This window comes from Girardinichthys multiradiatus, chromosome 5, assembly GCF_021462225.1.
Source record: "Girardinichthys multiradiatus isolate DD_20200921_A chromosome 5, DD_fGirMul_XY1, whole genome shotgun sequence".
In the NCBI taxonomy this organism is placed as follows: Eukaryota; Metazoa; Chordata; class Actinopteri; order Cyprinodontiformes; family Goodeidae; genus Girardinichthys; species Girardinichthys multiradiatus.
Window position 1 is genome coordinate 9,558,551 of NC_061798.1, and position 13,445 is coordinate 9,571,995.

At 39.1% G+C, this 13,445-nt stretch overlaps 1 protein-coding gene across 1 annotated transcript; it reads left to right on the forward strand.

Moving 5' to 3' along the window:
- Positions 1 to 313: 313 nt before the first annotated feature.
- Positions 314 to 9,718, forward strand: si:rp71-81e14.2 (uncharacterized protein LOC100002239 homolog). Its single transcript, XM_047364369.1, has 4 exons — positions 314 to 429; positions 554 to 877; positions 4,513 to 4,637; positions 9,246 to 9,718. Exons 1-4 carry the CDS (start codon positions 339 to 341, stop codon positions 9,360 to 9,362), a joined length of 657 nt encoding a protein of 218 aa, XP_047220325.1. The 5' UTR covers positions 314 to 338; the 3' UTR covers positions 9,363 to 9,718.
- Positions 9,719 to 13,445: the final 3,727 nt, after the last annotated feature.

A 13,445-nucleotide genomic window follows, 5' to 3' on the forward strand; every position in this document is an offset into this window, starting at 1 on the left:
CTCTGCATTTAACCCATCCCTTACAAGGAGCAGTGGGCTGCCATTGTGCGGCGCCTGGGGAGCATTCTGGGGCTAAGGGTCTTGCTCAGGGACCCAGAGTGGTAATCTGTGAGATACGAACCTGGCCCCTTGTGGCCCCTCTGGAACACAAACCTCCTGTTCTAACCACTAGGCCACCACTCCTCAGTGTCTCCTCTTGGAGGTGTCTAGGAGTGAAGCACATGTCTGAATACGAAATATTCTCTCTCACAGGATGCACACCCTCTGCCCACATGAAACTGTAGGGGAAGAACTGTTTGCTGTGCTACAACACTGGAAGGGTTTATAAACAACAGTTCATGAGAAAGATTTGCAGTACATGCAGGCGCTGCTCCACAATGATCCTCTTGGCTTGTTTCGTATTGTTGCTCTGTCTTTCTGCCTATTCAGGTAGGTTCATGTTGTATTTTCCTGTAGCCGTAGAGAGCTTACAGCAGCTTTCAGTGTTAGAACAGCCATTAATATTGGTATGCTTCAGATCATCTAATGAGATAGTTTGTCTGTTTCATGACAGAGGGTACTGTCATTTCCCAAGAGCCTGGTGGGAGCATCAATTTGACATGTTCCTTTGATGGATGTCCAAGTAACATCAGCAGATACAAGTACCTCTACCTGTACTATGAATTTTATGAGCAGGAAGAGGTGCTGTTCCTTGATAACAATTCTCCCAGTGGCATGCCGCGACTAAAGTATGAACACAGGATCCAGACACACAGATCTACCCTGACCTTCACCATCAGCAACCTGACAGTGAACGACACCGGCATCTACAGATGTGTCCGCAAGAAATCAGCGGACATAGCTGTCAACTGTAGTGTCTATGCGGTCTTCATAACAGGTTTGTTTAATTCATTCTTTTCAGGACCTTGAAATAAATGGGGAAAAGAAAGTAATTCAGAGTTGTGGAGAGCATTATGTGTGAGGAGTGGATTTCCAATAGCTGCTTATAGTTTTATGCACAGTAGTAAACTTGCATTTTAAATTATTTGTATACAACAAACATGTCTTACAAAGCATATATAATATAGGTTTCAACAATAAGGCTACAAGTAAGATAAGATAAATCTTTACTCTCATTTTAAAGGTATTTTGCAAAGAGATTCCCAAAAGCCCCAAGTGTAAGATGCATCAACTCCAAAAAGGTATATTAAGACAAAAAAATAAAAAATAAATAGCAAATAAAAAGTTGTGAATCTAAAGCTCACACATAATAGTGCAAAATGTTCTACATTTTATGTCGACTTTCATGTAGCCTCATTAAGATTGAAGTTGATGTTAAATTTATATGAAACCATGATTATGATGATATTTTGTCTTAGGTTTCCACCAACCAAAGCTGTCTAAAAGTGGCTAAGAGTTAAAATTCATCAGGGACAGAAAACTGTCTGTAAATCATACAGAAAAGACAAAAAACATGAAACCAAACTCTAAGACGGCTTCATTTGATTTAGTATCACAAACCGTTATCATCCTATTTCCAGTGGAGATATAGTGATAATACATAATATAAAATGTGTGGAAAATGCTCTGTAGTTCTGTATATTTGAGAGTGAAAAATGGAAAGAATAGTGGTTAGTGAGACAACTTCCTGTACTGGATGATGGAAACAATACGTATGTCACTTAAAGTTTAATTTAACAGTGGAGCTGCAGGACAGACTGGAGTCTGACAGCCAGAGACTCTTGAAATAAAAATGGCAGTTTATCAACCTGAATGGTAATTTCCAAACTGAACTGAACTGCAACACAGCAGTTCCTGTGATAAGAGTAGCTCGTAACACTGTGATGATGCAACACTGAAAGAAAATCTTCAATTGAAATTAGAAATCAATACAGGGATTTCTGGGCAGGATATATTTTCAGAGGAGCACATAAAGGTAATACTGATTTAAACATTTGTAGTTGTTAAATAAATGGGACATCCAGGTGAAACATTATAGGCCCCAGGTGACAGATCCATGCCACATGGATGTGTAAACAGCTTTATACAACAGACTGCAGAACCAACAAAGTCCCTTTTAAAAACAACCTCGGATGAGGAATGTTTTTAGTCAGATTTGACCCTAGAGGAGACAAAGGCCACCTTGGCACTTTTAAAGGGGCAGGAGCTCAAAGTTTAAATAGGAGCGAGAACCTCTGCTAAAAAAAGGCAATATCCCCCCCAAAAATCCACTACTGTTAAAGTAAAACAACCCACGTTGAAACACAACATAAACATATATTTTTAATTCAAACAAAATAGTGCTTCATCTTCTCAGCCAATGAGAAATACAAAAAGGTCAGATTTGCTCTGTATGGGTGTTTTCTGAGCATTATTCCAACCAGTAAATGGTCTGAGGGGGAAATTCATTAAGCATTTCAGCCTCCTCCATTTTCTACATATGTTTTGCTCCCATTGTTTGCGCTATTTCTGCAATAGACTTAAAAAGCAGATTGTACTAATTACCTGCAGGAGCAGAATTCTCTTCAGCCACAAGCAGAGCTGCAGAAAAGATTGAAGAGAAAGAGGAATCTCTTTTAGAAGTCTTTATTACTATTTTAATTAACACATAACTCTGGGTCCTTACCTCATCAAGCATTTATCAAAACTTTAAGAAGAGCACGTGACTGGCAGAAACCACGTGGCAATCGTGTTCCAAAATCAATAAGTGCAGATTGTAAAAAACAGCCGAATGATGATCCTTTTAATTAATTCTCCCAGAAAAAAAAGAGAATAGACTGAAGTAAAATATGTTTTAGAATTGAAAAATCTTTATGTATATTCCTTATAAATATATTTTAAATGTAATAGCTTGTGTAATTATGCCATTATAAAATGCGCGGCATCACCTCACCCGATTTCCGCCTTAACTGTAAAAAAACAAATCACCTACACAACACCCAAAAACGTAGAGACAGCTCAGACACCTCTTATTACTCACCTGAGATTCTGGTGATGGAGAGATGATGATATGGGCTTACTTTGCAGCTAGAGGATCTGAGCACAATGCAGTTATTGAGGCCACCATAAACTTCTGTTTAAACCTAAGTATTCTAAAGTAAAATGTGAGGCTATCTAAATAGCTGAAGGTTTGCTAAAAGTTTGATCAAGCTGGGTTAGGTGGACAGTAACCCGAGTGAGGCGACAAATCTGCAACAAATTGGCTAAAAAACTGTTTATATGTTTTAACTGCAACTAAAATCCCATTCATCTAGAGCTGGAAAGGCAACCTAACCACAATGCAGATTAACAGAGTAAAGAAATACAATGAAAAAGCTTCATGATCAAATACAGGGGTAAGAGCTACTATCCTGGAACTTTTGGATGCATCCCTGCTTCAACAAACCTGAATCCAATGGCCAAATTCCCTCATCAGCATTTCATTCAGCTTTGCTGAGGCCTGGCAATGAGCCATTTTATTTGCTTCAGCTCTCTAGGACTGGAGTTGGGCACCCCTGATCTAATATATAATCAGTCCAAATGATATAAACAATCAGATTGATTTTATTGAGCCTGATTTATCTACGAAAGTCCAGTCAATTGCTAAGTCATTGAGTTTGCAACAACCCCTCCTCTTGAACAAGCATGTGCCAGAAGTAGAAGGTAGATTGCGTTGAGTCGTCAACATTGAGACAATTCCTCATAAAGGAGAAGCATTTTGTGAAAATGGAGGGGAACAGCTCCCTTTCATCAGGAATAAGCCTCCAGACAATCAATCGATCAATAATTCTGATGGATAGATGGTTGCTACCTCTCCTCCTTGACCAGTATTTGAAGTAATGTGAGAATTACTGCACAATATTTTTAGCAACATTTTCCATTGCTGCTCCACAATAAACACCTCAAGCTTAACTGAAATGCCTAAATGCAGAACCTAAATGTCTTCTGGTGAAAATTGATTTGATGAGACAATGAATTGTTTGGCCAGAGTGAAAATATGTGTGTTTGAAAAAGCGACGCTTTCAAGCCTAAAAACACTGTGGTACTATCAAACATGGAGATGGTGCCATCATGCTATGGGGGACAAATTATCCTTCCACAATTAGGCATGAAGCTTTAGGTATAAAACATGTTTTTATTGTGAAAGATTTAACCAGTTATCACTGGGGTTGCATCTGTATATTTTAACTTTTATGTATAATATACTTCTCAGTACAATAATCTACAATTAAATCAAATGTAGTTTAGGTGTAATCTTCCCATTGTAAGGTGTAAGTATTCTCCCTTGTGTTGGGGGATATTTGAGTTTACAAATGTCTACTAAGTAGGACAAATATAATCTGCAGGTAATTCAAATCATATTTTCTTTAAAAGCATCTTTTAACAGAGAAACTCTTGCTTTTACACTAACAATTTCTTAATTATAAATGCAGTAAAAAAGTAAATTTCATTTCCAGTTCTATTTGAAGACAAAGTCCAGTATCAGCCTGTGAAAGGAAATATTTAGAAGAATTTGATGCCTTTGCAGCTTATGTTTGCCCTGATTTCACACAGAAAAAACATCATGTTCCAGCATACCTCCCACCATCATCATCCCACCCCTGATGTTGTATGTAATTTTCATCTGCATCATCAGTGTGCTAACCATGTGGATCTTCTTCTTGCTGATCATCCCAAGGGTAACTGTACTTCTTCACTTACTGCATTCTGCCTAGTTGGGCTCTGAAAGCTTTAAAATGCAACTTACTGTGCATTCATGATGCCTATCAGCAGATATGAACACTGTAACCCATTTTAGAGTTTTTCACAAAGTGTCATCTGAAACCACCTCAATGCTGGGAACATTGCACGCACCCCAAACTCAAATACAGATAACATCTAAACCACCAGTATCTGTTTACATTGAAAGTGCACTTGTGGTCTTTTCAAAGTTTACATGGGTCACATTTGTTTCCACTACTGTTCCTCTTGTATGCGCTGCTTTAAACTGTATGTGGCATTTCTTTTTAAAGAACAACTGTAAGCTCTGCACTGAACATATCGCTAACATTTATTCCCTTGCAAAAAAGTGTTGGCCCATTTTCACTTTTTCACATTTTATCTTACCACACCTACCTTTTATGTAATCCATTATTATACGCAATATACACATACAACCTTTATTCCAACGAAGTTGGGTCGCTGTGTAAAACGTATATAAAACCAGAATACAATGATTTGCAAATCCTGTTCAGCCTATATGCAATTGGATACACTACAAATACAAGATATATAATGTTCAAACTGATAAAGGTTATTGTTGTTTTGCAAATATTCGCTCATTTTGAATTTGATGATTGCAACACATTCCAAAAAAGCTGGAACTGGGGCATGTTTACCACTGTGCTACATCACCTTTCCGTTTCACAACACTCAATAAGCGTTTGGGACCCGAGGCACTAATTGTTGAAGCGTTGTAGGTGGAATTCTTTCCCATTCTTCCTAGCCGTACCACTTCAATTAAATTCAAAAATACTTTATTAATCCCAAAGGGAAATTAAATGTTGTTGTAGCTCATTATGAAGGTTTCCTCGAAGAGCCGTTGTAGATGCTGATGGCTGTGGGCAGGAAGGATCTCCTGTAGCGCTCCGTCTTACAGCAGATCTGAAGAAGCCTTTGACTGAAGACACTCTGTTGTTGTAGGACAGTCTCATGAAGAGGATGCTCAGAGTTCTCCATAATGTTCTTCATTTTATGAAGAATCCGTCTTTCCACAATGATCTCCAGAGGTTCCAGAGGAGTCCCAGAACAGAGCCAGCCTTCTTCATCAGCTTGTTCAGCTTTTTTAGGTCCCTGGCTCTGATGCTGCTTCCAGATGATGGCAGAAGAGATCACACTTTCCACAACAGACTTATAGAAGATTTGCAGCATTTTGCTGCAAACACCAAAGGACCTAAGCTTCCTCAAGAATTACAGTCTGCTCTGTCCCTTCTTGTAGATGGCTTCACAGTTGCATCTCCACTCTAGTCTGTTGTCCAGGTGAACACCGAGGTATTTATACTCCTCCACCACCTCCACTTCTTCTCCCATGATGGAAATAGTTTTTGACTTATTCCTGTTTCTCTTAAAATCTACAATAATCTCCTTTGTTTTAGTCACGCTCAAGATGAGATGATTATTTCCACACCATGCCAGAATGCGGTCCACCACCTTCCTGTACTCAGCTTCTTGTCCATCTCTGATCCACCCCACGACTGCAGAATCATCTGAGTATTTCTGCAGATGACAGGAGTCTGTCTTGTACTGGAAGTCTGAGGTCTCCAGAGTGAAGAGGAATGGTGAGAATACAGTCCCCTGTGGTGCTCCTGTGCTGCTGACTACCTGGTTAGACTCACAACCCTTCAGTCTCACAAACTGTGGTGTGTTTGTCAGGTAGTCTTTGATCCAGGAGATTGTTGAGGCCTCCACCTGAGTCTTCGGGAGTTTCTGACAAAGCAAATCAGGTTGGATTGTATTAAATGCACTGGAGAAATCAAAGAACATGATCCTCACAGTGCTGCTGGCTTTGCCCTGATGACAGTGGGTTTGTTGAAGCAGGTGTATGATGGCATCTTCAACTCCAACTCCACAGCGATAAGCAAACTGAAGGGGGTCCTGATGGTTTACTGTTTGCTTACTCAGGTGGGCCAACAGGAGTCTCTCTAGGACCTTCATGATGTGAGATGTCAGGGCAATAGGTCTATAGTCATTGAGGACTGATGGGTGAGTTTTCTTTGGTACCGGAATAAGACAGGAGGTCTTCCACAACACCGGAACCTTCTTCTGGGCCAGGCTAAGGTTGAAGAGGTGCTGCAGAATCCCACAGAGCTGCTCTGCACAGGCCTTGAGGACTCTAGGGCTGACATGATCTGGACCTGCAGCCTTATTCCAATTCAGTCTCTCCAGTTGCATCTTCACCTGACTTCTTGAGACACACAGGTGGAAGGGGGAAGCAAAGGAAGCATCAGCATCTTCTGATATGGTTGAAGGCAAACATGTAGAAGCAGAAGGATCTAGGGCTGAGGTGGAAGATAAAAAATGTGAGGTGTTACTGGACAGCTGTGGGTCCTGTGGGTCAAAGAAAGATGGAATGTCTGTTTGGCTGTGAGCAGGAGAGGAGGATGCGAAGCTTGTTTCTGAACTGAACCTATTGAAGAATGTATTCAGTTCATTGGCTCTGTCCAGACCTCCATTGGTCGGATCATTCTTCTGCTTGAAGCCTGTAATCTTCTTCATCCCTGTCCACACATCTCTGATATTGTTTTGCAGGAGCTTGCTCTCCAGCTTCTTCTTGTACACCTCCTTGCTGTCTCTTATCTTGACTTTAAGTTGCCTCTGTATACTCCTCAATAATTCTCTGTCTCCCTCTCTGAAGGCTCTTTTTTTCTCATTAAGCAGGTACTTCAGGTCACTGGTGATCCAAGGTTTGTTACTGGGGAAGCATCTCACGGTTCTGGTGGGGATGATGTTATCCACACAGAAGTCTATATAGTCGATTACACACTCAGTCATGGCATTGATGTCCTCTCCATGTGGCTGGCACAGTGTGTCCCAGTCTGTAGCCTCAAAGCAACCTTGCAGAGCTTCTTCAGCTTCCTGTGACCATTTTCTCACAGTCCTCTTTATTACAGGTTGCCTCTGAAGAAGGGGCTTATATTTCGAGCAGAGAAAAACAAGATTGTGATCTGATTTACCTAGAGGAGGTCTTGCTGAAGAGATGTATGAGTCCTTGACATTTGCATAAAACAAATCCAATGTTTTGTTTTCTCTGGTAGAGCAGCTGACAAACTTCAGGTGCTCGGCAGTATGGGATCTCTGTTGTCATATTTTGAACTTTATAAATGCCACACATTTTCAATGGGAGACAGGTCTGGACTGCAGGCAGGCCATTCTAGTACCAGAACTCTTGCTACGAAGCCACGCTGTTGTAACACATGCATGATATTGCCTTTTCACTGTCTTGCCGAAATAAGCAAGACGTCCCTGAAAGAGACGTTGCTTGGATGGCAGCATATGTTGCTCCACAACCTGTGTTTACCTTTCAGCAATAATGGTGCCTTTACAGATGTGCAAGTTACCCATGCCATTGGCACTAACACACTCCCATAACCATCACAGATGCTGGCTGTTGAACTTAATCTGATAACAATTCAGATTTACCTTTTCCTCTTTAGTCCGGAGGATATGAAATCTATGGTTTCCAAAAACTATCTGAAATGTGGACTCGTCAGACCACAGCACACTTTTCCACTGTGAGTCAGCCCATCTAAGATGGGTTTGGTCCTAGAGAAGCTGACGGCGTTTCTGGGTGTTGTTAATAAATGGCTTTATCTTCGTATGGTAGAGATATTGGCATTTAATGTTGGCTTTCAGTTGGCTTTCAGTCCTACTGCTTACATGCAGAGATTTCTCCAGATTCTCTGAATCTTTTGATTATATTATAGACTGTAGATGAAGAAATCCCCACATTCCCTGCAATTGTACGTATAGAAACATTCTTAAACTGTTGGACTATTTGCTCACGCAGTTGTTCTCAAAGTGGTGAACCTTGACCTATCCTTGCTTGTAAATGACTGAGCCTTTCAGGAATGCTCCTTTTATACCCAATGTTTACCTGTGGAATCCGAACAGCTGTTGAAGCATTCCTCAACTTTCCCAGTCTTTTTATGCCCCTGTCCCAGCTTTTTTGGAATGTGTTGCAAGCATCAAATTCAAAATGAGCAGATATTTGCACAAAAAACATTAAAGTGAGAGTTTCAACAATAAATGTATTGTCTTTGTAGTGTATTGAATTGCACAGAGGTTGAACAGGATTTGCAAATCATTGTATTCTGTTTTTATTTACAATTTACACACGTCCCAACTTTATTCAAATTGGGATTGTAAAGTAGAAAGTGGAAAGAAAAGGACACATTATTTAACAATTTTTATTAAAAACAAATATGAAAAGTGTGGTATGTTTGAAGTGGAAAAAAAGAAAAAAACAACTTATCATTTTACTTCCAATTTACAACTATATGCTACTTTGTGTTGGCTTATCACTTCTAATGCTGTAGACTCTCTACAAAATCCTTTGCAGTTTGTGGTATGAATACTTTTGCAGCACTTCAGTTGCTTTTCCCCAAAGTGAACATTTTCCTAAATATTCCAATTTGTCTAGAATTCAGCCTTCAGTTCATGTAGCATTTCCATTCACTCTGTATTTTTTCAACATCTGCAGTGATTACAGTTTAATAAAGAATGTTTCTCTGTGACATGTTTGCCTACAGGTGAAACAGTGGTGTATTAGAAGAAAAGCAAGAGATGCCCAGACAGTCTCCCATGATAATGTGTATGAAATCATGAGGGAAAAACCCAGGAACCCTGATCAGATTAATTCTGCTTAGAAATGCAATCAATATGTTTTGATCGTGGTGGACTTCCCCTTCAAGATTTAGTTTAAAACTTTCATGAAGTATTTAAGATTGTCTACGTTGTTAAATTGTCAAAGAGATGCAGCAGCTGTAACCGCTATGATTCAGGTTTGCTTTAAACATAAATTCAGTGGAAAAACTTGCAGAAGTAATGAAGAGTTTTGTCTGAATCTGTGGTATTCCAAGTCCTCTACAGGTTTCATAATGAGTGTTTCATATGTAAATAGAAGGAATTGTATGAAATAATAAGTCACAAGCATAACTAAAATACTGTGTAAAAGATGTGCAACGATAACAAGAGTGTAAACGGCTCCATATCATCTCAAAGGCATGGATGTCTCATCAGAACAGATTGTTTGGTGGCACTGGACCTTGCTAAGAAACTGGCCCATCTGTTGTATTTCTGACATATTTTGTTGTCTTAAATAAATTTTTATCAAACTATATTGTCTGTAATATTTTATGCCCATTTGTAAAGTTTGTCCCATTGAGACCACAATAAATTGGATGAATTCTGTACTGTTTATACTCTCATTAAGTGTGATGAAGTGTGTTGAAATTCTCAGAGGACATCACACTGCCTCAGCTCTGTTCATTGTGGTTCTACAGTGGAAAGCATCGAATGTGGCACAGAGAAACTCGTATTACACTGACACTTCCTGCAACTGGTTTCTGGGCCAGAAGAAAGAACCACTTTTGTCAGAAGCTGGGAGGGGGTCACATGTAGAACAACAACCAATCACAGTGTTTTGTGAGCTCCTGAGTCACCTAACGTTTTGGATTTTATCATGAATTTATTTTGGGCTGCATGGTGGTGCAATTGTCAGCTGTACTGACTTGAAGGAAGGAGGTCCTGGGTTTAAATCCTGACTACAGGCTTTCTGTATGAAGTTTCCAGGTTCTCCTCTTGTCTCTCTTCTTCATAGTCCAAAGACCATTGTGTGCATGCATTTGTTTGTCATTTCTGTTAATATGCTGCCCTGTGATGCCTAGACTGGCAACTACTCCCGGGTGTACTCTGTTTCTCAACCCCTGGACCCTTTAGAGATTAAAGGGAATAGAAAACTAATGGAAAAATTTATAGCATCAATGTTGGACTTGATTGTTCCCCTCTGTTATTTCCCTGCTTCAGGAGCTAACTGTGGGTCCATCACTTACTGCATGACAGAGTGCATGTTTATGACTAGGTGAATGAAAGACACTGTAGAGTATTTTCAGCATTGAAGAGCACATATAATTTAACACGTTTAAAGTAATAAAACATATTAAAGCAGAAGGCCTGGAGATGTTTTCTATAACCTTCCTTTTGGATTTCCTGTCCTACATCTACACTTACTGCCTGGGCTGACTGAAAAGGCTTTGTTTTGTGGTCATCGAATGATTGGGTGTCCTACATAAAAAGGCACATAGCTAGTTAGCTGCTAGCTCCAGTTGAGAAGTAGGTTTTCCGTTTTTTTTTATGTATAGTCATCAGCAGTCTCTGCCACAAAATTTCAAGGTCGTAGTCTAAAGCAGAGCCATGCCAGTATGAAACTGTACTTCACTGCACACAGCCTCTTCTGCTTGATACAAAGACAAAACCATGACCATTTTGGTTATCTAATCTTCCCACTAAAGTAATGAACAAACAATAACCATGAGGAAAGAAAAGTTAAGCAGCCACTGTTGCAGTTGTTTGTGTTCTCTTTTTGTTTTAGCGATAGCTAGAGCTATAGAACAGGGACCCACAGAAACTAGCTTGACCAAGTGGTAACAAATAGCAGTGGGCCAACAATGGATCCTTGAGGAACACCACAGGTGTGCTTAACAAAACTAGAGAAATTATTGGCAATTGTGACAGAAACAAACATGTCACTTAAACAATATTTAAACCAATTCAGAGCAAAATCAGTCACTCCCATGGAGTGTTGCAGACCATCAAATAGAATGTCATGATCAACTGTATCAAATGCTGCTGAAAGGTCCAATAAAATCAAGACCGAACAACAGCCAGCATCTGAGTTCATCCTAATGTTGCTCACAACTTGTAGAAGTGCTGTTTCTGTACTGTGGTGCCTATGGAAATCAGACTGAAACTTTTAAAAGATTGACTTTTCATTTGTAAGGTTAATAGCTGCATTTATAAAAGGTAGTTTGGAAATAGGTTCATAATTACTAAAGTCATTCATATCAAGGTTTGATTTCTTTAATAATGGCAGAACAGCAGTGGTTTTAAAAGCTGAAGGAACAACCCCAGGAGATAAATGATAAAAAAATCAAACACATATCTGAAGAGAAAGTAGTAATATCATTGAAAAGTGTCGTTGGTAAAAGATCTAAAAGAGAGGAGGAAGATTTCATGCCCTTAATTGTCTTAAGTCAGATTGAGAATCAAAATGACATGAATCAAAAGTCAGCTCTGCCTAGGAATATTGCATAGAATAGGAGCAGAATACAACCTGAGCCCTGATATTAGAGATTTTACTCAGAAAAAGGAGCAAAATGATTCACGTCTTTCAGTAGTGTGATCAATATTATTAAATAGCCACAGCCACAGATCGCGATGATTTGAGGCAATGAGCTGTGAAAAAAGAGTTAGACCTTATTTCCTTAATCGTTCTAATTAAATTTATTTTTTAAGTTTTTCTATCATAAAATATTCGGAGCTCATATTGGATGCCTTCCATTTCCGCTTGGCCTGCCTGTATTCACTTCTACTGCTCCAAACACGACCATTTAGGGAGGGTTTAGATAAAGCAGGGCAGTGTTTAAACATTTTAAAAGAGGCTACAGAGTCCAAAGTTGCTGTACATCGTTTTAAAAATTCTGTGGTCAGTTCTTCTGCAGAGTGAGACAAGTTATGATGATCAAACTGACGAAAACATTGACAGATATTACAAAAATGCTCAGCAGTTGGGAAGTGGGTAAGTCCTATGATTAGTATGCTAATATGAAATTAAACAGTTTAGCATCATGGTTGGAAACATGCATGTTAAGAGAAGAAAGAATGGTTGAACTGAGGCCAAATGTGATGATTATGTCGAGTGTATGACCAAGTTGATGGGTTGGACCAGAAACATGCTGAGTAGAATCAAATCTATTAATGAGATCAAAGACCTTTGATGCAAGTCTGTCATTCTTATCATCACAATTACAAAACATTTTCATTATTAATTGTTGTGATTGAAAGTATGTAACCAAATTCTATAAAAGGTCACCTTTTTGAGTCTGGAAGGCAGTATACCGGGCTGATAAAAACACTAAGATTGGATGTAAAAAAAATCTAAATCCACTCCCCCCCAGGTAATCAAGTGGGTTAATTAAAGAGTATACAGATTATTTAATGACAAGAATATCTGTATTAGGCCAAGTTTCAACTAACAAAAAAACATTAAAGTGTGTAAGTAAAACAAATCTTAGACAGTTCAAGACTTATAGGTTATAGATCTTAGATTCTACAAGCAATTATTAGGAAGTGTATTACTGAAACGTGTGGAAGAAACTACTTTAACAGTAATTATACATCAGACGGAGTCCTTCTGAAGACTCTGAAAGAGCATCTGGGAGGATTAGGGGAGTAATTTGGACATAAACTCTATCAGCAATTCTTATGGGAACAGTGAACCTTTTGGAGGGAATAAGATCAATATCAGCAGGTTCCACCTTGTTTAAAATAGGGCTAAAATGATGAGAAATTAGAAGCTGAGCCAGACCCTGCTCAAAAAAACATCAGTCCAGACAAAAAGCAATAAAATGAATAACATTTCGGATTACAATCCTAGTATCTGGTCCTAAAAGAGTAAAAAAATAAAAATAAAACGAAGATCAGTGGGAGTGGTGAAAAGTTTGATCCAGGAGTGGAGGCTAAACAGATGGTTTAAGCATTCAGAACCCTGAGTAATAATTGGTACAGGACCAGACAAGACACATTGTCTCCCCAGACTCTCAACTGTGAAGGCCAGAGACTCAATCTCATTGTAAAATGTTGATGACTGCCTGAACATCACATCATTAGTACCAGAGTGCTCTATTACAGTATGAATAGATAGATGGATGGATGGTATTAGTTAAAATAAA

Coding starts and splice junctions, on each gene's coding strand:
- si:rp71-81e14.2 (XM_047364369.1), top strand. CDS start 339: ATGAGAAAGATTTGCAGTACATGCAGGCGCTGCTCCACAATGATCCTC. Junction 430..553: donor CTGTCTTTCTGCCTATTCAG/GTAGGTTCATGT, acceptor GTTTCATGACAG/AGGGTACTGTCATTTCCCAA. Junction 4,638..9,245: donor TCTTGCTGATCATCCCAAGG/GTAACTGTACTT, acceptor GTTTGCCTACAG/GTGAAACAGTGGTGTATTAG.